This window comes from Chiloscyllium punctatum, chromosome 7, assembly GCF_047496795.1.
Source record: "Chiloscyllium punctatum isolate Juve2018m chromosome 7, sChiPun1.3, whole genome shotgun sequence".
In the NCBI taxonomy this organism is placed as follows: Eukaryota; Metazoa; Chordata; class Chondrichthyes; order Orectolobiformes; family Hemiscylliidae; genus Chiloscyllium; species Chiloscyllium punctatum.
The window spans coordinates 77,965,813-77,991,512 of record NC_092745.1 but is presented as its reverse complement, the minus strand read 5'-3'; the positions used below and the strand labels follow the sequence as shown (position 1 = coordinate 77,991,512).

General features: G+C 40.8%; 1 protein-coding gene across 4 annotated transcripts in view; it reads right to left on the bottom strand.

The window, feature by feature from the left end:
• Positions 1–25,700, bottom strand: part of LOC140479840 (biotin-dependent 3-methylcrotonyl-coenzyme A carboxylase beta1 subunit) — an 84,202-nt gene that overhangs the window by 48,050 nt on the left and 10,452 nt on the right. For all 4 annotated transcript variants that reach the window (XR_011961133.1, XR_011961134.1, XM_072574134.1 and 1 more), the window contains exons 3-6: positions 23,528–23,724; positions 7,107–7,285; positions 4,322–4,402; positions 3,306–3,484 (exon numbers count right to left, since the gene is read on the bottom strand). Coding sequence is in view for 2 of the 4 variants with exons in the window: in XM_072574134.1 (XP_072430235.1) it covers positions 3,306–3,484; positions 4,322–4,402; positions 7,107–7,285; positions 23,528–23,724 (636 nt within the window). In the remaining 2 variants the exon portion in view is untranslated. The remainder of the gene's footprint in view (positions 1–3,305; positions 3,485–4,321; positions 4,403–7,106; positions 7,286–23,527; positions 23,725–25,700) is intronic.

Here is a 25,700-nt window from a genome sequence, read left to right as displayed (position 1 = left end):
GAGTACGCACTGTGTGGTACCTTACTGAAGACTTTTCGAAATAGAAATATATTAGATCTTTAATAGCAGTCTTACCTGCACCTTGTGCTACTTCTTTGAATTCAATCAGGTTAATTAAGCATGATCTTCCTTTTAAATTATATTAACTATTCTTTTTATCTATTATATTTCTATTATATCTTTGAGTAAGGATTCCATTATCTTTCCAAAAATAAACATTAACAAACTCACCAGATTTGTTCTATTTTCTTTTTAATAGAGGAATAACATTGACTGATAACTCAAGCACTATTGTCTTTTCCAATTAATCTTTTATATATGTAATACAGCCTCAAGTACTTCTTTCCTAACTTTTTTTTTATAAAGTATGCTTGTAATCCATCTCCATCAGGGAATTTGTTCTAAGTTTGAATCATTTATCAGTTATCTCCTAAAGAAATCAGCTAGTTCCTTCTCTTCTTCCTTATAATCAGATTTCAGGTAACAGAATTGGGTTCAAAAAGAGCCTCTATTGATGGGTCTCAATTTCTTCAGACTAAAAAAAAACACCAACTGCAGATTCATCTTTGATAATAGTGTAAGATTGCTTTTTCTCTTTTCTCCACTGTCAGCCATCCATTTACACATCACTTCCTTGCTTTTCCACCTCCACTGTCGACATGTTCAAGACCTCACCGACATCTTTATCACACAATTAAAACCAAACTTTTTTTTTTGTCTTGGTACTTGTCCATTCCTGATGAAGGGCTTTTGCCTGAAATGGTCGATTTTCCTGGTCCTCACATGCTGCCTGACCTGCTGCACTTTTCCAGCGACACACTCTTGAAACTAAACTTTCACAATAAGTTACCCCATCCCTCATTTTCCATGCCTTGTCTATTCTTCTCTTAGCAATAACACTCATCTCTATCCCTTTGATTATATTCACCTTCAACTCTCAATCATCCAACTTCCCAGCCTGCCCTATTCTATCCAGAATTTCAGAAGCTTCCCTCTTCTCAGGTAGAACTCACCTTTCTGAATTACCAAAATCACTGTCCTAACCAAACTATTCATCAAATGGTACATCTGTCTTCACAAAATATCATCTCAAATACTGAGTATTATTTCTTTTTTCTTTCCTGCAATTTCATGTCTGAACCTCTCCAATCAGATTTCTAACTCTGCTATAGCATCAAAAAGGCCCTAACCAAATCACAAAGGGGGTTTGCTGTGGCATGGAAGATGGTGTTCAAAGTAGAGGACTAAAAGATTTTAAAAATTAATTTAATTATTAAAACCAATACCTGGGGATAATACTTTCTCCCAATTATTTGGTCATTTGAATAATATTTTCAATCTGTTTTTTTAAGGAGGTACAGGTAAATACGTTATTGTTTACTCCAAACTCCTCCCTTCTTCAGCCTCATTCACAGCTGTTTTTCATGAGTGAACATTAACAGTGAGTGTCAGACTAGGAACTGAAGCTGGGTGGATGTGGTTTATTACCATTGGCCCTCAGGATGCTGCAAACACATATTAAAATTGAGACAATATTTTGTGAGGGTGATTGAACTGAGAAATCAGCAGGTCCCCACAAAATAACCCTATTAATTTCTTTGGAAATTATGAGTCTGCATGTCAATTTGTTATATGGTCCCTCAGAATCTTTTACGTTAAGATCACTTCTCATTCTACTAAACTCGAAAAAGGAAATAGCCAACCTGCTCAATCTTTCCATATAAGACAAGCAATTCATCATAGGAATTAGTCGACTGAACCTGCTCTGAACTGCTTCGAATGCAAGAATGTCTTCCATAAGTAAGGAGACCAAAACTGTACATGGGACTCCAACATGAGGCTTTGCAAGGTCTTCTATAGCTACAGAAGTGTTCTCTACTTTCATATTTCATATCCCTTGCAATGAAGGCCAACATTATAATTGTAATCCTAATTACTTGTTATACCTACAAGTAAACTTTGTCATTCAAGTACAAGGACAAGATCCCTTTGTACTGCAGTATTCCACAGTTTCTCTCTTCATTTAAATAAAAGTCCTCCTGCCAAAGGGTTCAACCTCATATTTTCTGATGGAGTATACTCCATTTGTGAAATTAAGTTGCAGAGGTAAGGCAATTTCTTCTCTCAGAGGGTGTCAGTCTTTGGCTGTCTCTTCCCTGGAGAGTAGTGGGCATCGCATCAAGAGAACTAAAGGTTATAGGGGACAGACAGCTGTCCATGATCAATCATCAATGAAGCAGGTTTATCGAGCCTCTTCCTGCTCCATTTCTTATAGAGTCACAGAGTTATAGAGATGTACAGCATGGAAACAGACCCTTCGGTCCAACCTGTCCATGCCGACCAGATATCCCAACCCAATATAGTCCCAACTGCCAGCACCCGGCCCATATCCCTCTGAACCCTTCCTATTCATATACCCATAACTGTGCAGGTTCGTTTTTTTTCTCTCTCTCTCTCCTGCAATGACCTCACCATGCGCTTCCTTTGTCTGTTCTTCTCCCTTTTAAAACGGATGTTGTTTTGACTTCTTTTTCCAAAGTTCCAAAACAATGCAACAGCATATAAAACAGTAACTGCTGCTCCTGGAATTCGAGGAAATCACGTCCAGCACCTCAAAAAAAAAGGAGCAGCTGTTACAGCCAGAAATTTTTCCCATTCTTCATCTTGGATTACCCAGAATCCACAGTTCTAAAGCACACAACCTGCAAGTATGAACCCACAACTTGCAAACCCCAATAACACACCTGGTCAGTGTGGGAACTGAACCCATGACCTTAGTGTTAGTAACAGCACAGTCTAACCATCTGAGCTAAATCTACTGCTTTTAAAAGGAATTAGTGAACCAGGTGGTTTTTCACGACAATTAAATCATGGTTATCATCAGATTTACTTTTAAACTGAATTCAAATTTCACTATCTGCTGTGACAGGATTTGAATCCTGGATCCCTGGATTAATAGTCTAGTGATAATACCACTAGGCTATTGTGTCCCTGTAATTGTATCCTTCAATTCTTGCTGCAGAACCCAAATACCACCATCCGTTGTAGCAGGATTCAAACCCAGATCATTACCTGGGTTTCTGGATTAAAGGCCCAGTAACAACACCTCTCGGCCATCCCTGCCCCTGATCTTATGATTTTGGCAATAGACTAATATAAAAATCTAGTGCATACTGAATACCTGACTCAACAATTAAAGCAATTAGCTAAACTCTTCAAGAATGCCTGCACACACAAATATTTATAAATTTTGTGCCACGGAGAATAATGATCCCCATCGAATTATGATCATTTCAAGTACTTACTTTGCATGCAGACTTGCACCCCCCAGTTCTTCAGGACTAACATCTTCCCCTGTTGCTGCCTTAACAAGTGGGGGTCCAGCAAGGAATATTGTCCCAATCCTGTCCACCATCACCGTTTCTTCTGCCATTGTTGGGATATATGCACCACCAGCAGTGCATGAGCCACACACAACTGCTACCTTTAAAACACAATGAAATGTGGATATTTCAGCACTGAGTTCAGTGCATTCAGGAACTAGCTAATACAGAAAATAAAGACTTCTTATTTTTTCAAAAATAATGGTTTATTTCATCCCCAATTATTTTCTGCTTTTCTGAATCCTTTCTTCCACAATTTCCAGAAGAAACAGGTGACATCCCAATAGCAATTTGACAAAGTTACCATTAAAGTTACAGGAAAGAAAATCAGGTGTAAAGTAGGCTGAAATTTGTCATTATCTGCTTTGTGCTCCTGCCAAGGAGCAAATTCATGCCAATTTAAAGCCTCAGCTTTTAGCCCCAACCCATGCTTAGAAAAGATCAGACAATAGGATCAACCCTGAAAGTTAGGTTATTGGTCTGTTCCCCATCACTAACATTAATAGCAGAAATTTAGTCCGAAGTTCCTGTAAAGACAGATGGGAGAACTTATTCAATAGACAAAAATAATAGTCTAACCATGTCATTGGTGCCATAATGTAATAGTGACATTGAGCTAAGAGGAAGATGTGGTGTTTACTGCTCGGCAACAGATCCACAATGGAAAAGGCCAACTGCCCAGCAGAGGTAAGTGTATGGAATTGCGTTTTTGGGTAATGAAGATACAAAGTAATCCCTGCCTCCAGGTCCCTGAATGGCTGCTTAGATTTCTCTGGCTCTATCATACGCCTAATTTCAAGGGATCTCCAGGCCCCTATTTTGGAGTAAATACCTGATGTTAAAAGAATCACTACTGTGCATTATCCCACTAATGCATTTGAGATTCACAGATCATTAACGTTCATAATAGAAGGACAACAAGAAGAATTTTCTGTTACCTGAGGAATGCCCAGTGCCGACATTACTGCTTCATTGTAGAACATTCGACCTCCATGGTTCTTATCAGGAAATATGTCTGCCTGAAAGAGGCACAGGTACAATTTGAGTCTCTGCACTCCAATGCACAGTTGTGATCTTATTATCAAACTCACAATGGATTACAAAGACATTCCAGACTTTACCTGCACTAGCCAAGAGGCCACAACTGGTAGGGACCCCATCAGCGTAAGCAGCTCAACAGATCTGAAAGAATAACTGTTCATTGATAGAAAGCTGACCAGGCACAATGTTCTAATTGCTACCCTCACTAAGATTCATCTGAGGACAGCCAGCTTAAGGAAATTTGTGCAAGTTCTACATTCTTTTGGGTGGACTGTGAAAAGGAGAATGGCAACAAGAATGTGAAAAGGAAAGCTGGCATAGGCTGTCATGATATTTCTTATCAGTGAACTGACGGTCTGCTGGTAATCAAACACCCCTGCATGGTAACTGACAGGTAAGTCTCATCAATGTGTACACCCTACGATGGCCAACCTCTTTAAAGTTAAGGATAAATTTATTGGAAGACCTCCACTCTTTGATTGTTACAACAGCAAAATTAAACAAGTTTAGCATTTTGTAGATTTCAACATTGATTAGATCACCAAAGTAAATACCTTAGGAGGGAAAAAAAAAGCAATGGTCTTCTCTTGCTGAAGATGTGCACTAAGTATGGCTTCTTCATAGTAACACAATTTTCCATCTCCTTAATTGCAACAAAGTATCTTGGATACACCTCCAACCCTACGCATGCATTGACATCCAATTGACAATGACATCAACAGGCACAAGGTCAGAAAGAATGTGTCTGCAATGAAACCCATGTACAGACCAACCATCACAATGATATTTCAAATCTAAGGTCCAAAAGCATCTCAGTGTCTCAAGGGTCAAGTAGGCGATCATGAAAGAATCTCTCTGAGAAACTTGAGAGTCATCCGTGTGCACTGAAATGGACACTCACTACATGACTGCTCTGATGAAAAGTCATCTAGACTTGAAACATTAGCTTGCTCTCTCTTCATGGATTTTTTTTTTGTTTTCATTACAGGTTCCAGCATCTGCAGTAATTTGCTCCTCCAAGATTAGACAATCTCAGGAAGATGGTGTACTCTACTACTATCCAATCCTCTCATAAAACATTAACATTACTTTGCATCAAACATAGAACAGTACAGCCCAGGAACAGGCCTTTTGACCCACCATGTCTGTGCCAATGATGATGCTAATCCCATTTGCCTACACATGATCCATATTCCTCTATCCCCTGGCTGTTCATCAATCTGTCTAAATGCTTTTTAAACGTTGCTATCGTATTAACTTCTACCATCAACCCAGGCAGAGCATTTCAGACACCTACCATCTTCCGTGTAAAAAGAACTGCAACTAAAATGAGATCATCCAGGAGTTACTGCTAGAGAAACTTCATCGCTTTAGGGTTTTGCTCAATGACAAGTTACCACTGTCCAAGCATGATGCTTCCTGAAATATTTCCAGGACTGCTCAATGTATGCTCAGAGAGACACAACACACTTGACTGAATCAGAAAGCAGGTGAATTTCACCCAAATGCCAATCACTAACACTAGAACAAATCTCTATAATATTTTGAAGTGTACCTCTGAGCTCCAGTTTACTAATTCACCACCAATTTTCACACTGTCAAGCCAACCGTGTTCACATAAAAAGTCTAAATGTCAAGATGTTTATCAAAACACTTTGACCACATCCTCAACAGACCTTGATTCACCAATGATAAAGCAATCAAGAAGCTCAATGACATTCACTTCAACTGTCTTCCAGAAGATTCTGAAGACTGGGTGGCAGGACAATACACCAGACACTGGGGTGTTCACCTGAGTTGGCATACCAAGCATCAAAACATATTGAGACAGTCACAATTGAATTGGGCTGGTCATGCAAACAGAAGAGGTTGAATCAAGGGTGCACTCTCATGATGGTCAAAGAAAGCTCTATAAGTCCATTCTGACGGCTGTACTTAAGAGATTAGCTATTGAGCCCAAGTTATAGGAGAAGCTCACCCAGGATCACAGCATTTGGTGTAATAAAATAACAAAGGGTGTAGACTGCTTCAAAAACAAACACATATAAGAAGCAAAGAGAAAATGCAAGAAAAAGAAATCCTCAGCCAACAGCTGTCTAAATCTTAATTGTCTGCATGATCCTCTCTTTTTGTAGACTTAAAGGTACAATTTGGCTTTAGCATGCTTCCACTGAAGTATTACTAAATGTTTGATGATGGGCATTGTCACCTTTTGAGCATAGTCATCTCAATAAACAAATAAAATTGTGAGAAGTCAGCATTGGTCTGTGTTCTTAAGCTGTCATCAAGGAAAAGATAGGATTACAACTACGAACTGAGCTACTTCCACTCTATTCATACTTCATGTTCTGCAGATTTAATCAGTTCTACAAGAATGTCTTTCCAATGCACAATGCACTCATCGTTTTGCTAACATTAGCACTATTTCCCTTAACTGTGGGGAACTGATTAATGCTCACCTGACAATTGCTCAAAGTAGCACAGGACCTGTCTCATCCTGGTACTCTGTAGTGCAATGACCTCAAGCAAAATAGTAAGGCCAGTGATAAAGAAGTTAGTTCTTGAGAGTATATCACAAAGAAGTAACAAGACTTTAGCAAATTCAGTAAAGTTCATGAGGTATCATCATAATCTTTGGACTGGTTTGTAAAGGCTCCTATCTGTGAAGCATTCTATTGTTACCTGAAGTGGTAAAAATGCTCCCCCACTATCCACCAAGTAAATACAAGGCAGTCCATTTTGAATTGCAATGGCCTGGGCTCTCAGCTGCTTCTTCACTGTGATTGGGTAGGCTGTCCCTCCTTTGATTGTTGCATCATTAGCAATGAATACACACCAAACGTCCCTGACTTTTCCTACTCCTAAACAGATGATGTAAAGATAACAAATAATTAGAAGATGACATTCAATCACAATCATAATTGCAAATTTACTTTAGAATTAATGTGGTTGATAATTTAAACTATTGAGATCCTGGGCTAAACTAAGAGAAAATAAAATAAATCAAGCTTGCTGTACTGTTTGCAATTCAGTGACGCAAATACAAATGACAAGGGCATGAACAAGAATAAAAATTGTATAATAGTTTCTCCTCCAATCGTCTGCTGCTGCCTATTACCCCAGTTCACATGATGTTAAATAGTCCTTTAGACGAACTACTAGTTTCACTTAATATGAATCAATTATTTCAGATCAGAAAATTGCAAACAAAGCAAGTTGCATCATTTTATGTTGAAGTTTGACCTCACTACTGCAGGGGTCAGAATTATGAAAGTTCAATTAAACATTCACATTGTTACAACTGGCATTGTCTACATGTGTAGCATATGTTTTAGTAAGAGGGTAGCTCTTTTAGTTTGACATTCACAAGCTAAATAGCCAGAAATGTTTTATTTTAGAGACATAGACTTACTTATCATTTCGCACTGAGTACAATAGCTTCTCTCCTGGCAACTCTGATAGACATTGATTATTCATAACTTAGCAAGGACACTAAGGAGTTTGTTCTCTTTAAATTGTTAGACTTTGATTTTAGGATCAGCCTGATTTATTGTTCAGTTCAGCATATTTGGTTACTCGTTTCTTCTCTTCATTTGCTTTGGAGCAGTAGTTTAAAATATTGCTTATAATCTAGATTATTTCTCATTTTAAAATATCTGGCACTTTGTCAAAGCATATACAAGGTATTGGATGTTTTGTAGTTCATTTGGCTACATCAGAAATTGTCAATTTGTGTAGTTGTTTATTGTTCTGGTTTGAATTTTATCTTGACATTTAGAGCTTTAAAATATTTCATTTTTAGCATGGTAAAATAAGTAGTATTCTCACTATCATCTATGAAATTACTATCTAAGTAAGAAGTTTCATAATTATTAGAAAATATTATAGTCCTGTGTCCATACATAAATATTTGCTACAGGCATCATTGGATAGTAAATGGAAGCAGGATGGTTGATTATTTGTCCCCTTTTTACACTGAAAGTGCAAGGCCGACTATAATAGTGATAGATTTTTGAGCAAAAAGAATAGCTAATATAAGAACTTCAGCCATGATCTTAGTAAATGGTAGAGCAGCCTCAAGGGACCATCTGACCGCTCCTACATTTTATGTTCTTATCTTGATCACCACCTGCCCGAGATTAGTTAACTACCCTGGCCAACCCATCGTTGCTGCATGCTCCTGCCCCACCGAACTCATTTCTTCCTATCTTGACCCTATCCTCACCCAGCTTGGTCCAGACACTTCCCACCTACATCCATGACACTAACCACACCCTCCAGTTCTTCAATAACTTCCAGTTTCCCTGCCACCAGTGCTTTATCTTCACTATGGACATGTCCTTACATATGGGTAAAAACAATGACTGCAGATGCTGAAAACCAAATACTGGATTAGTGGTGCTGGAAGAGCACAGCAGTTCAGGCAGCATCCAACAAGCAGCGAAATCGACGTGTCGGGCAAAAGCCCTTCATCAGCCTTACATATGTCCATACCCCACAAGGATGGACTCCAGGCCCTCAACTTCTTCCTCTCCAACAGATCCATCCAGTCCCCCTCCACCAATACGCTCCACCTCCTCGCCACATTAGTCCTCACCCTCAATAACTTTTCCTTCAACTCTTCCCATTTCCTCTGAATCTAGGGGTTGGCCACGGACACTTGGAACGAGCCCTAGCCACGCCTGCCTGTTTGTCAAATACGTTGAACAGTCCCTATTCAGTACCTACACAGGCACTCTGTCCCAACTCTTCCGTCGGTACATCAATGAGTGCATCAGTGCTGCATCCTGCACCCAGGCTAAACTGGAGCAGTTCATAAACTTCACCCACAACTTCCACCCTGCCCTTAAATTCACATGGTCTACCTCAGACACCTCCCTCACCTTTCTTGACCTCTTTGTTTCCAACTCTGACAACAGTATACAGATGGACATTTTTAAACCCACAGACTCCCATAATTACCTAGACTGAACCTCCTACCCAGTATCTTGCAAGAACTCCATCCTGTTTTCCCAAATTCTCCACCTCCATTGCACCCACTCAGACGAGGAAAAATTTCACTCCCAAGCATCCCAGATGTCCACCTATTTTGAACAAAGTGCTTTTTTCCCCTCTGTCATCCAGACAGCCCTCCACCATAACTCCTCCACTCCCTGCTCCACTGCTCTAAATCCACCCCCCAAACGCAATAAAGACAGGATCCCCCTTGTCCTCACCCTCCATCACCCAGCATCTTCCCCTCCAACTCCTCTTTGCCTTTCGCAAGGATTGATCCCTTCGCCAATCCTTGGTTTGCACCACTCTCTCCAAACAACACGCCCAAAGCCCTGGGTATCTCCTCTACAATGGGAAAAGATGCAAAACCTGCTGGCACACCACCCCGCTCACCTCCATCCAGGGCTCCAAAATTTCCTTCCAGGTGAGTCAGAGAATCACCGTCTCTCCTCCAACCTAGTTTACAGTATCCGGTGCTCCAGATGTGGTCTTCTCTATGTCAGGTAGACCAAACGTAAACTAAGGGCACGTTTCGCCAAGCAGCTCAGCCGGGCCCGCAAGGGCCCATCTGACTCCCAGTCACCGCCCATTTTAATTCTTTTTCCCATTCCCTCTCCAACACGACCATCCTCAGCCCATTCCATTGCCACAGTGAATCAGACCGCAAATTGGAAGAACAAGATCTCAACTTCTGCATGGGCAGCCTATAGCCCGGAGGACTCAATATGGAGTTCTCCAATTTGAAATAACCTTTTTTCCATCCCTTAACTCCCTTTCCAGTCCCGCCCCCTCCCTTGCATTCCTCTGACCGACTCTTCCTTCCAGCTACCAACCAGACCATACTTCTTTACTTGGTTTCAACTTTCCCCACCCAGCCACCCCTCCATCCTTCGATATCTGCAGCTCCCCTTATCCCCAGCCCCAGTCCTGAAGAGGGGTTATACCCGAAACGTTGACTTCACCGCCTTCTGATCCTGCCTGGCTTGCTATGTTTTCCCAGCCTCCTGCTTGTCTATCTGAGATTAGGTAACTCAGCACAGACCAGGAACTGAGGGTTCTTGTGGCACAGTAATTGTGTCCCTACCTCTGAGCCAAGTTATCTGGGTTCAAGTCCCACCTGGTCCAGGAGATGTATAATAACATCCCTAAACAGGTTGATTAGAAAATATTAGACCAGGAACTGAACAAGGGACCGTTAGTCTGTTAAAAAGAATATAGTGAACAATGTCCAATAAGGCATTGGAGAAAATACTGAAAATTCCTGCTTTCTATTTATATGTTTGGGTTTCTTTGGGTTGGTGATGTTATTTCCTGTGGTGAAGTCACTTCCTGTTCCTTTTCTCAGGGGGTGGTAGATAGGATTTAATTCAACGTGTTTGTTGATAGAGTTCCGGTTGGAATGCCTAGAAGCATTTTCAGCATTGCTTTGCATGAAGACCACTGAAGATGTTATCTAGTAGGGTAACAAAACATCTGAAAATGAACCTGTCAGCTCAGCGAGCAAACCTACATCCAAAACCTCAACCTGAGCTGCAAATCTTCTCAAAACTCTCTAATACATTATTATATCAAATATAAATAGTTGTAAAAAATCAGAAATATAACATCCTTTAACATGTCCTATCAAAACTAAATACCGAGGGTACTATCTTCTGGATATTTCTTTTTCTATTTATTTTATTTAGCAATAGATTCTTTGTTATCTTTAGGATGTGAAGTTAAACTGAAGCTCCATCTGCCTTTTCAGGTGGATGCATATGATGCCATAGCTCTACCTCGAAAAGCAACGGACTTTTCCTTGATGTCTTGGCCAGTACTTATCTCTCAACTAACATCACTAAAAACAGACCACCCAGTAACTTACAAGTTTTTGGGAGCCTGTTGCTCACAAATTAACTGCCACATTTTGACATTACATTTTAGATTACAGATTACAAAAAAAACCCACAAGTTTGTTAATTTTACTGTTTGAACGAGTTACTGAGATTATCTATTTTGCAACTGAGTTAACTCTTGTGGAACTATGATCATGAATCTAAAAATGATTCTGCATCAACTGCAAGGTAATGGTGTGTTGCCTCCCAGGTGCCAGGATCAAGGATGTCTCAGAGAAGGTGCAGAATATTCTCAAAGGGGAGGGAAGCCAGCAGGAGGTCGTTGCACACATTGGAACCAACAACATAGGAAGAATATAGGACATTAAGCAGGAGGTTAAAAGGTAGGTCCTCGAGGGTAGTAATATATGGATTACTCCTGGTGCCATGTGCTATTGAGAGTAGTAATAGAAGGATAGAACAGATGAATTGTGGCTGAGGAGCTGGTGCAGGGGAGAAGGATACACATTTATGGATCATTGGAATCTTTTCTCAGGTAGAAGTGACCTGTATAAGGAGGACAGATTGCACTTGAATTGGAAGGGGGCTAATGTAATGGTGGGGAGATTTGCAAGAGATAGTACTGATAAATTAAATTATTTATTTCAATGCAAGAGACCTGACAGGTAAGGTAGATGAATTCAGGGCATGGTAGAGAACATGGGACTGGGATATCATACTGCAAAAGGGATGTGGCTCAGAGATGGACAGGACTGGCAGCTTAATGCTCCAGGATACAAATATTATAGGAAGGATAGAAAGGGTGGCATGAGAAGAGGGGGAGTGGCATTTTTGATAAGCGATAACAATATGACTGTACTTAGGGAGGATATTCCAGGGAATACACCCAGTGAAGTTATTGGAGGGAGCTTAGAAATAAAAAAGGGAGGATCATCTTATTCGGATTGTACTATAGACCCCCTAATAGTCAGTGAAATTGAGAAGCAAATTTGTAAGGAGATCTCAGTTACCTGTAAGAATAATAGGGTGGTCATGGTGGGGGATTTTAACTTTCCAAACATAGACTGGGACTGCCATAGTGTTAAGGGATCAGATGGTGAGGAATTTGTTAAGTGTGTATAGGAAAATGTTCTTATTTAGTATATGGATGTAACTACAACAGAAGGAGCAAAACTTGACCTACTCTTGGGAAATAAATCAGGGCAAGTGACTAAGGCGTCAGTGGATGAGCACTTCGGGGTAACCGATCATAATTCTACTACTTTTAAAATAGTTCTGGAAAAGGATAGACCTAATCTAAAACTCAGTGCTCTAATATTTGACAGTGTTCAGCAAGAATTTTCAAAAGTTGTTTGGCGGTAGATAATTTCAGGTAAAGGGATGGCTGCCATGTAGGAAGCCTTCAAAAATAAAATAATGAGATACCAGGGAGATGATGTCACTAATAGGGTGAAGGGCAAGGCTGGTATTTACAGAGAATGTTGGATGACTAGAGAAATTGAGGTTGTGGTCAACAAAAAGGAAGCATATGTCAGTATAGACAGCGGGGGTTGAGTGAATCCCTACAGGTGTAGAAGGATAGTAGGAGTATGCTTAAGAGGGAAATCAGGAGGGCAAAAAGGAGACAAGAGATAGCTTTGGCAAAAAGGGTTAAGGAGAATCCAAAGAATTTTTACCAATACGTTAAGGGCAAATGGGTACCTAGGGAGCGAATAGGCTCCTTAAAGATCAGCAAGGCCGCCTTGGAACCATGGGAGACAGGTGAGATACTGAGTATTTTGCAAACAAGTTCTGAGAAGATTTGAAGCTCAGGTTGAGGTTCTGGATGCAGATTTGCTAGCTGAGCTGGGAGGTTAATTTTCAGACGTTTCATCACCATCTAGGTAACATCCTCAGTGAGCCTCCAGACGAAGCACTGCTGATGTTTCCTCTTTCAATTGAAATGTTTGGATTTCTTTGGGTTGGTGCTGTCATTTCCTGTGGTGATGTCATTACCTGTTCTTTTTCTCAGGGGATGGTAAATGGGGTCCAAGTCAATGTGTTTGTTGATAGAGTTCCGGTTTTAAAGCAAAACAAATATCATTTACAAAATACTGTGCAAGAACTGTAACAAACACTGCATTGGACAAACAGACAGAAAACTAGCCACTAGGATACATAAACATCAACTTGCCACAAAATGACATGACCCTCTCTCACTAGTATCTTTACATCCAGATAAGGAAGGCCACCACTTCCATCCATCCTAGAACAAGCCAAGCAGAGACACTCACGAGAGTTCCTAGAAGCATGGCATTCCAACCGGACCTCTATCAACAAACACATTGACTTGAACCCCATTTACCACCCTCCGAGAAAAAGTACAGGAAACAACATCACCATAGGAAATGACATCACCAACCCAAAGAAACCCAAACATATAAACAGAAAGCAGGAAACATCAGTAGTGCTTTGGCCAGAGGCTCACTGAAGATATTACCTCGTATGGTGAAAAATGTCTGAAAATGAACATTCCAGCTCAGCAGGCAAACCTACATCCTGAGTATTTTGCATCAGTGTTTACTGTGGAGAAGGATATGGAAGCTAGAGGATTTGGGGAACTAAATAGATATCTTGAAAAGTGTCCATATTACAGAGAAGGTGGTGATGGGCATATTAAAATGCAGAAGGGTGAATGAATCGCTGGGTCCAGATCAGGTGTACCCGAGAACTTTGTGGGAAGCTAGGCAAATGATTGCTGGATGCCTTGCTGAGATATATTTATCATCCATAGCCATGAGTGGGATGCCGGAAGACTGGGGGTTGGCTAGCATGTGCCATTATTTAAGAAAGGTAGTAAGGAAAAGCCAGGGAACTATAGACCGGTGAGCCTGACATCAGTGGTGGGTTGTTGTTGGAGGGAAAACTGAGGGTCAGGGTCTACATGTATTTGCAAAGGCAAGGAATAGTCAACATGGCTTTGTGTATAGGAAAGTTGTCTGACTAACTTGATTTGAGTTTTTTGAAGAAGTGACAAAGAGGAATGATGAAGGCAGAGTGGTAGACGTTGTCCAAACGGGTTTCAGTAAGACCTTCGACAAGGTTCCGCATGGTAGACTAGTTAACAAGATTAGATCACATGGAATGCAGGGAGAACTAGCCACTTGGATACAAATTCAGCTAGAAGGTAGGAGACAGATGGCAGTGATGGAGGGTTGCTTTCTGGACTGGAGCCCTGACAAGTGGTGTGCCATAGGAATCAGTGCAGGGTCCATCTTTTGTGTCAGTTATATGGTTTAATGTGAATACAGTATGTATGTGGAGTCATGATGGGGAGGTGCCAGTGTTGGACAGGAGGACTAGGTCAGATGTCACACAACAACAGGTTATAGCCCAACATATTTATTTGAAATCACAGGCGAATAACAAGTCTCTGCAGGTGATCAAAAGTGTCAGACTGGGTGAGGAAAGTGTCACCAGCTTAATAGCAAGTGAAGAAATGACCTATAATCCAATTAATTGAGGCAGAGAGATAATTGCTAAAAAACAAAATAGTGCTGGGGACAAAACAAATGGCTTGGACAAACATGATAGGTATAGGAGTCTCATGCTGAGAGTCTAACCAAAGTATCAAGTAATCCAAAACTGTTCAAACTAATTAAGGTAGAGATCATAACAAGTTACCAAGGTAATGGTGTCAAAACAAGACAGTAAAGAAGATTTTATAAATACAGAGCATGTAGTATGACAAGAACCCAAGATATGACATTTTTGACACCTGCAGAGACTTGTTATTTGGCCTGTCGACACTCAGTCACACCATTTGTACCATCTCTTGATCTCTGTCTATAATTTATGTGCTTGTCTGTTTTTTTTCACTTCATCTGATGAAGGAGCAGCGCTCCGAAAGCTTGTGATTTCAAATAAACCTGTTGGACTATAATCTGGTGTTGTGTGACTTCAGACCATGTATGGTTCGTAAATTTGCAGATGAAACTAAAATTATGGTGTTGTGGACAGTGAAGAAGGTTATCTCAGAATATAATAGGGCTTGATCAGATGGGCCAAGGTCTGGCAGATGGACTTTAATTTAGATAAATGTGAGATGCAACATTTTGGTAGGGCAAATCAGAGCAGGATTATATACTTAATGGTAAAGTCCTGGGGAGTGCTGCAGAACAAAGAGACCTTGGAGTGCTGATTCATAGTTCCTTGAAAGTGGAATTGCAAGTAGACATGGTAGTGAAGAAGGCAGTTACTATGCTTGCCTTTAGTGGTCAGTGCATTGAGTATAGGAGTTGGGAAGTCATGTTGTGGCTATACAGGACATTGGTTCGGCCACTTTTGGAATACTGCATTCAATTCTGGCCTCATTGCTATAAGAAGCATGTTGTTAAATCTTTTCTGAGCCCTTTCAAGTTTACAAGGATGTTGCCAGGGTTGGAGGGTTTGGGCTATAATGAGAGGCTGAATAGGCCCTTTCCCTGGAGTATCTGAGGCTGAGGGGTGACTGTTTGGAGGTTTATAAAATCAAGACAGGCATGGATAGTGTGAAAAGGGAAGGTCTTTTCCCAGGGTGGGGGAAGTCCAAAACTAGAGGGCATAGGTTTAAGGTGAGAGGAAAAGAAATCAAAGGGACCTAGTAAGCAACTTTTCATGCAGAGGGTGGTGCATATGTGGAATGAAGTGCCCGAGGAAGTGGTAGAGACTGATACAATTACAACATTTAAAAGGCATCTGGGTGGGTATATGAGTAGGAAGAGTTTATAGGAATATGGACCAAATGCCGACAAATGGGTCTGGATTTATTTAGGATATCTGGTCGGTAACAACGAGATGGACCGAAGAGTCTGTTTCTGTGCTATACATCTCGATGACTACACCATCAAGACTCAATAACCTCTTCAAGCCAGAACTGCAAGAAAAACACACTATTACACAGTAATAAACAAGAACAGCAAAGTAGGCAGGACAAAATGACAGCGTTACGACTTATTGTCCTCAATAGCTGAATTACATGACTTAACAGGAACAAAATTTCATATGAGGCCATTAACATGGTAAAGTTTAAGAAGGTGTAATCATACAACAAAGAGCCTTAACATTAGGATGAATGACTAGAAATGTGACCAAAGAGTTGGGCCTTACAAAGTAAAACAGTGAGGCAGATCAAAGTGCACTCAGCAATAGTGAGGTCAGAGAAAGGAGGTTTTATACAATAGACGAGAGTTGGAAAAACTCAAGGGTTTACAAAGATTTTTGGATTGAAATGTTACTTTTGTGAGGTTTGAAAGCATGAAATGAACTAAAACTTAGGATAAGAATTTTAACTTACAGGTATTGGAGACTGAAAATCAATTTCAATCAGCAAGGATGATGTGTAATGAATGAGCAGGATTTTGAATGAGTTGGATTTACTGATGTGGGGAGAGGCTATTGGTGGTCTGGGAGTGCAAGTGGGAAGCCCCTGCCAAAGTAACATAACTGAACCTGGAATGAACAAGAGCAGAAATGAGAGTTCCAGCAGCAATGCAGGGGCATCAACGAATGCTCTAACAGAGATGCAAGTGAGTGATCTTTGTGGTGGAGAAGATGGGGTGTTTGATTGTGCATGAAGCCAGAGGACAATGGTTTGGTATTAAATGAGAACTTCACAGCTACCTCATTCCAGATGAGGATGTAGGTACAGAATTCAGGAACAGGGACTGTAAGGTTCTTGAGCAGTTTGGTATAGGGGGTGAGGAAGTGTTGGAGGTTTTGGCAGGCTTGAAAATGGAAAAGTCCCCAGGTCCAAATGAGTTGTACCCAGACTGCTGTGGGAGATGATGGAGGCTCTGACTCAAATTTTTGATTCCTTTCTGGACAGAGGGGAGGTGCCAGAGGACTGGTTCCACATTTCAAGAAGGGTGGGAGAGATGAACTAGAGAATTAAACACGAATAATTTTCACATCAATGGCAGGAAAACTATTGCTGAAAATTCCAAAGGAGAGAATTACTTTCCACTTGGAGAGGCAAGATTTGATCACGAATAGTTAAATGGCTTTGTCAGAGGGAGGTCATGCCTAACAAATTTGATTTTTTGAGGAAGTGACCACGTGTGTAGAGGAGGGTACTGCAGTTGATGTAGTTTATATGATTGCCCCAAAGCCTTGGACAACATCTCACATTGATAATGATGTGACAATGACTGATGATACTGATAAATGCATATGGGACCCAGGATAACTTGGCTAGTTGGACCTAAAGTTGGATCAGTGATTGTAGGCACAGAGTGGTAGGAGAACACTGTTTGTGTGACTGGAGTCCAGTATCCAGGGGGATACCACAGGGATCAGTGCTGGGCTCTTTACTATTTGTCTTATATATAAAAAGATATAGAAGGAAATGTGAGGAGGATGATAAGAAAGTTTGCAGATGACATCAAGTTTGGTTTGAGGAAAAAAGTCTCAGGTTACAGGAGGATAGAGACAAATAGTCAGATGGGCAGATCAGTGGCAGGTAAGTTAACCCTAATAAGCGTAATGCACTTTGGAAAAAGTAACAAGACAAGAGAATACTCAATGAATGGCAGAATACTAGAAAACTCAGAGAAACAGGGGATCTTGGGGTGCTTTGGGATCCACAGATCCCTGCGGTCAATAGGACACGTTAATAGTGTAGCAGAAAAGGCTGAGGGGGGAGCCTGATGATGGATTATAAGGTTATGAGGGGCATGAACAGGGTTGATAGAAAGGAGCTGTTCCCCTTAGTTGAAGGATCAATAACAAGGGGATATAATTTTAAAGTAAAAGGCAGGAGGTTTCGAGGGGATTTGAGGAAAAGATTTTTCACCCAGAAGATGGTGGGAATCTGGAATGCAGTGCTTAGGAGGGCAGTTGAGGGAAGAAACTTTTAGATGAACACTTGAAATATCATAACATTTGGCTGTGGGCCAAGTATTGCAAAATGGGACAAGTGTAGATTTAGTCATTTTTGTGGATGCAGACTCGAGGGGCTGAAGGTCTTCTCTTGTATTGTATGATCCTATGATGAATAAATTTGCAGAATAGGCAAAAAAATTGACAAAGCAAGTTTAACACAAATAAATGAGGTAGTACATTTTGGGGAGGAAGAATTTGTCAGTTAATTAGAAGGTGGGTCGAGGAATGAAGCACAAATGCATCAATTAATAAAATTTTCAGCGCAGGTTAGCAAGGTCATAACATCAAAATAGAGCACTATGCTTTATTGCAAAAGGAATAACACTGAAAAGTAGGCAGTAAATGTTAAACCTGTATCAAACCTTGGTTAGAGCATTACATACAGTTCTGGTTTCCACTTTATAAAATGATACAGATGCAGTGGAGAAGGTACCAAAAAGAGCGGGCGAGTCGACTGGGGGCTGACGGGAATGTGAATCACCGATTTAAAAACTTACCTTGAACGTCGGGGCTCTCCATTTTTGTTTCAGCAGCAGGAAGAGCAGGAGTGTCGACCAGGGGGTTGACAGGGAGGTGAATCACTGATTTAAAAACTTACCTTGTGAATAGGCAGAGCACATGCTGAGCAGGAGCAGACAGGGGACTGCTGAGTAAGTGAAGTAATATATTTGGACGGTTGCATTACCTGAAACAGTACTTAGATAGTATTTCCTACTCATCCTTCTCCTCTAACCAAAAAACAAGGTTCTTTATTTTTCTACAGTCTCTTTGGGAGTTTAGAACAGTGGGGATGGCAGTTAGGACAATTGAATGTTCCACCTGCAGAATGTGGGAGGTAAGGGTCACCACTAGTGTCCCTGCTGACTTCATCTATGGGAAGTATACCCAACCCCAGGTCCTCAAAAACCACATTAGGGAACTGAAGCTGGATCTGGATGAACTTTGGACCATTCGGGAAGAAAAGGGGTTAATGAGAGGAGTTACAGGGAGGTAGTCACACCTCAGGTACAAGAAAAACGCAGGGACGGAAAGGGAACCAGCAGGCAGTGCAGGGAACCCCTATGGCCGTTCCCCTCAATAACAAATGTACCGTTTTGGATACTGTTGTAGGGGTCGACTTACCAGGGGTAGGCCATGGGGTACAGGTCTCTAGCACAGAGTCGGTCCCTGTTGCACAGAAGGGAAGTGGGTAGATGAGCAGAGCATTGGTCACTGGGGACTCCATAGTTAGGGGGACAGATGGGAGGTTCTGTGGGAACGAGAGAGACTCACCATTGGTGTGTTGCCTCCCAGGTGCCAGGGTTTGTGATGTCTTGGATCACGTTTCCAAGATCCTTGAGAGGCAGGGGGAGCAGCCCCAAGTCGTGGTCCACATAGGCACTAACGACATAGGTAGGAAAAGGGATGGGGATGGGGATTTAAGGCAGAAATTCAGGGAGCTAGAATGGAAGTTTAGAGCTAAAAAAAAAAGTTGTTATCTCTGGTTTGTGGCCTGTGCCACCTGCTAGCGAGGCGAGGAATAATGAGAGAGAGGAGTTGAACACGTGGCTACAGGGATAGTGCAAGAGGGAGGGTTTCAGATACCTGGATAATTGGGACTCATTCTGGGGTAGGTGGGACCTCTACAACCAGGATGGTCTACACCTGAACCAGAGGGGGCCTAATATCCTAGGGGGGCCATTTGCTAATGCTTTTCAGGAAAGTTTAAAGTAATTCAGCAAGGGGATGGGAACCTAAATTGTAGTTTCAGTGTTCAGGAGGTTGAGAGTAGTGATGTCAGAAATTAGGTTTCAAGGTTGCAAGAGTGCATCTGCAAGCAGGAAGGTGGTTTGAAGGGTGTCTACTTCAACGCCAGGTACATCCAGAATAAGGTGGGTGAACTTGCAGCATGGGTTGGTACCTGGAACTTCGATGTTGTGGCCATTTTGGAGACATGTATAGAGCAGGGACAGGAATGGTTGTTGCAGGTTCCAGGATTTAGATGTTTCAGTAAGAACAGAGAAAATTGTAAAAGAGGGGATGGTATGGCACTGTTAGTCAAAGACAGTATTTCGGTTGCAGAAAGGACGTTTGATGATGACTCGTCTACTGAGGTAGTATGGGCTGAGGTTAGAAACAGGAAAGGGAGGTCACCCTGGTGGGAGTATTCTAAAGGCCTCCGAATAGTTCCATAGATGTAGAGGATAGGATAGCAAAGATAATTCTAGATAGGAGTGAGAGTAACAAGGCAGTTGTTATGGGGGACTTTAACTTTCCAAATATTGATTGAAATACTATAGTTCAAGTACTTTAGATGGGTCAGTTTTTGTCCAATGTGTGCAGGATGGTTTCCTGACACAGTATGTAGACAAGCCAACAAGGGGCAAGGCCACATTAGATTTGGTACTGGGTAATGAACAAGGCTAGGTGTTAGATTTGGAGGTAGGTGAGCACTTTGGTGATAGCAATCTCAATACAGTTGTGTTTACTTCAGCAATGGAAAGGGATAGGTATATACCACAGGGTAAGCGTTATTGCTGGGGGAAAGGCAATTATAATGCAATTTGGCAAGATTAAGGATGGTGAAGGAAACTGCAGGGGATGGGCACAATTGAAATGTGGAGCTTATTCAAGGAACAGCAACTGCATGTCCTTGATAAGTATGTACCTGTCAGGCAGGGAGGAAGTGGTCCGAGCAAGGGAGCCGTGGTTTACTAAAGAAGTTGAATCTCTTATCAAGAGGAAGCAGTAGGCTTATGGTGAGATGTGATGGCTCAGTTAGGGTGCTTGAGAGTTACAAGTTAGCCAGGAAAGACCGAAAGAGAGAGCTAAGAACAACCAGATGAGGACATGAGAAGTTGTTGGTGGATAGGATCAAGGAAAACCGTAAAGCTTTCTATAGGTATCTCAGGAATAAATGAATGACTAGAGAAAGATTAGGGCCAATCAAGGAAAGCAGTGGGAAATTGTGCATGGAGGCCAAGGAGATAGGGGAAGCACCAAATCAATATTTTTCATCAGTATTCACTGGCAAAAGACAAAGTTGTATAGGAGAATATGGAGGTACAGGCTACTAGACTAGATGGGATTGAGGTTCAAACGGAGGAGGTTTTAGCAATTCTGGAAAATGTGGAAATAGAGAAGTCCCCTGGGCCAGATGGGATTTATACTACGATTCTCTGGGAAGCCAGGGAGGAGATTGCAGAGCCTTTGGCTTTGATCTTTATGTTGTCATTGTCCACAGAAATAGTACCAAAAGACTGGAGGAAAGTAAATGTTGTCCACTTATTCAAGAAGGGGAGTAGAGACAACCCTGGTAATTGTAGACCAGTGAGCCTTACTTTGATAGTGGGTACAGTGTTGGAAAAGGTTACAAGAGATAGGATTTATAATCATCTAAAGGAATAAGTTGATTAGGGATTGTCAACACGGTTTTGTGAAGGGTAGTTGTGCCTCACAAACCTTGAGTTCTTTGAGATGGTGACCAAAAGGGTGGATGAGGGTAAAGCTGTTAATGTGGTTTATATGGATTTCAGTAAGGTGTTTGATAAGTTTCCCCACAGTAGGCTATTGCACAAAATATGGAGGCATGGGATTAAAATCGATTTAGTGGTTTGGATCAGAAATTGGCTAGCTGAAAGAAGACAGAGGATGGTGGTTGATGGGAAATGTTCATCCTGGAGTTCAGTCACTAGTGCTGTACCAGACCAGAAGGATCTGTTTTGGGTCCACTGCTGTTTTGTCATTTTTATAAAAGACATTGATGAGGGCTTAGAAGGATGGGTTAGTAAATTTGCGGATGACGCTAAGATTGGTGGAGTTGTGGATAGTGCTGAAGGATATTGCAGGTTACAGAGGGACAGAGATAAGCTGCAGAGCTGGACTGAGAGGTGGCAAATGGAGTTTAATGTGGAGAAGTGTGACGTGATTCACTTTGGAAGGAGCAACAGGAATAAAAAGTACTCAGCTAATGGTAAGATTCTTAGGAGTGTAGATGAGCAGAGAAATCCTCGGTGTTCATGTACACAGATCCCTGAAAGTCACCACACAGGGTAAAAGGGTTGTTTAGAAGGCATGCGGTATGTTAGCTTTTATTGGTAGAAAGTTAGAAATCACACAACACCATGTTATAGTCCAACAGGTTTAATTGAAAGCACTAGCTTTTGGAGCACTGCTCCTTCGTCAGGTGGTTTATTAGTAGTGGGATTGAGTTTCGGGACCAAAAGGTCATGCTGCAGCTGTACAAAACTCTGGTGCGAGCGCACTTGGAGTATTGCGTACAGTTCCGGTCACCACATTATAGGAAGGATGTGGAAGCTTTGGAAAGGGTGCAGACGTTATTTACTAGGATGTTGCCTGGTATGCAAGGAAGGTCTTATGAAGAAAGGCTGATGGACTGGAGGCTGTTTTCATTAGAGAGAAGGATGAGAGGTGACTCGATTGAGACATTCAAGATAATCAGAGGGTTAGATAGGGCGGACAGTGAGAGCCTTTTTCCTTGGATCGTGATGGCTAGCACAAGGGGACATAGCTTTAAATTGAGGAGTAATAGGTATAGGACAGACATCAGAGATAGTTTCTTTACTCAGAGAGTAGTAGAGGCATGGAACGCACTGCCTGCAACTTTAGTAGACTCGCCAACTTTAAGGGCATTAAATTGGTCATTGGATAAATATATGGATGAAAACGGATTAATGTAGGAAATATAGGCTTCAGATTGTTACGCTGACCTGTGGAAACATCGAGGGCCGAAGGGCCTGTATTGCGCTGTAATGTTCTATACCAGAAATGCCTAAGTATGTATTTCAGGAAAGGAGCGACAGATTGGGTCTTGCTGTTTAAAAAAAAATAGGCAGAGGGTTGACCTAATAAGATATTGAAAATAATTAAACTTTTGATAGAATACACAGAGAAATAACAGAATATTTCTCTTGTGGGGAAGAGCATAACTAGAGATCATCAATATATGACAGTCACCAAGACATTCAACAGAGAATTCAGAAGACATCTCTTTATGTTGAAAGATAAGAATATGGAAATCACTACAACAGGTTGCAATGAATAGCATAGGTACATTTAAGGGAAGCTCAACAAGCGCATGAAAGCAAAGAAAACAGATGATTACAAACATATAATTAAACTGGCAAGGATGGGAGGAGGCTCAAATGGAGCATAGGAACAGCGGATTTCTCAAATGGCAAATTTCAGTGCTGGATATCCTAAATAATGTCAGAAAAATATTTATGACCAAGCCAGAAGTCAGCAACTCCAAATGATATTTGTGGAGAAAATAAAGTTTTAAAATCCCAGAACAAAATTTCTTCCAGGAAAAGAGATTTCAGACTGATAGTTACAATATTCTTTTTGAAATAAAGTAGATCAGAATATTAATACCAGTTATGCAGCCTGCAGCAGGAATATCTCCATATGGCATTCCCAGGCCAGCAAAAGGAGACAGCTCCAGGATCTCCCCTTTGTCCAGAAGTAATTGTAAACGGTCTCGGACCAGGAGTTTTTTATTCCTCTGGGTGTGCCTCAAAATTGCTTTATCACCTCCACCCTTGGTTACCTGCTCCATCAGTTCCAAATACCTGTTTTTTTCAGAAACATTAATAATACAGAAATTCAATCAAAAATCTCTTTACATCAGACTTGATGCTAAAAAACAAAATAGAAGGGAGATGGGCAGCTGGGAATGCAGCAGCAAGTTGGAGACAGGAAAAAGAATGATCACAGTGGATTTTGATCCATTTTCTAAATGCAGTTACTGAATATTGGGAACAAATAAAATTATACTGTTATGCCACTCCACTTAGACAGCTTGCCAACATTCACGGTTTAAATTCTGGAATATATTTCAGGCAACCTTGGAATTGAACCTTCAGAAAAAGGAGAGAAAAGAGGAGAAAAACTGATATGGATTTAAGGATATAAACTGTTTGCGAAAATAAATCAACAAACTTGAGTCTTCATTTCCTACAGCCTTGAGAATCTTCCATTGATGGCCCCAGATTTGATTCCATCACCTACTCCAAATATGGTGATCTTATTACTGGCTTTAAAGCCCTTGGACTACAGAAGTAAAAACTAGTCCATGTTCGCTATCCACTCCTAAGGGTACAACCAAGTTAGGTGACCCGTGAATGTTTTGGCACTAGTGCATTGACTTGAAGCCAGACTTGTTTTGACACAGGGGGCATGGATTGATCACACAGGAAGGATAAAGCCAATCCTGCCTTCTGCAAGCAGAAAAACATCACCTAAATCTTGTAGGTGCTCAAGTCATCCTTTTTGAGGAGAGGTAAATTTGAGCCATTTCAACCGATAGTCCATGTCTAAATTTTTTCAAAACTTGAAATTAAATTTAAAAACTTAACCAGTGAATGACAAAGGCAAAAGAAGATTTCGTCTTTTTCTTGAAGAGGAAGAGGAATATGAGAATAATAAAACATTTTTAGGTTATGACATTTAAAAGCTTACCCTACTGTTTGGAAGGCAAAACAAGGAAGGAAGGCCCATGTGGGTCCACATATACTGCACTGAAGTAGAAATAATCAAAAACAGCATTGTGAACATCATCACATCACAATTGTTAGAGTAGTTTGTCTCTTATGTGTTGTACATTATCCCTCCCTAACAAGAAAATGGTCTACACCAATGTGCAGACGATATTACCTGAAAAGTTTGGAATAATTTCAGTACAAATGCTACTTGGCCTCAAATAGTCTCAATGGCTAAATCAACTGAAAACATATTATTCTTTGCATGATCACAGAAGTCTTCAGTTCATAAACTAGATTTAATACAATAAGAATATTATCACATTTAAAAATTAAATTTGGAAGGTTGTCATTTTCTATGATGATGTGGAGGTGCCAGTGTTGGACTGGGGTGGATAAAGTTAAAAATCACAACACCAAATTATAGTGCAACAGGTTTATTTGGAAGCACTAGCTTTCGGTGTGCTGCTCCTTCGTCAGATAGCTAATGGAGTAGGATCATAGAACATAGAATGTATCTGTGACTTATGATCCTATTCCACTAGCTACCTGATGAAGGAGCAGCACACCAAAAGCTAATGCTTCCAAATAAATCTACTGGACTGTAACCTGGTGTTGTGTGATTTTTAACATTTTCTATGTCAGTGTCCCTGATAAGAGTAAATTTTAAAGTCATCAAGAATATGATCCTGATTTTATTAAGCCTGAGTGATTGAGTCAAAGTATATCTACTAGTTTAAAGAGGCTTGTATTTCAGTGGTATTTTCCTTTCATCTGGACCAGAAGATCTTGCTTCACACCTCACTTGCTTCAGAATTGTGTTATAACTTGTCTGAAATACCTATCTATTAGTTTTAAATTAAATTAAAGATGCATTTATTATATGTTTATGCATTGGTAGCTAATTTTCTATCAATGATAGATAGTACCATAATCCATAATATAAAATGTTTGAGATGTCATGTTGTGAGTCACAATCTTTGTTATTTTATGGTAGTGTATATGCTTGTGCAATCTATATTCATCTGCCATTAATTCAGGAATTGAAAAATTTAAGGGTTTAACAT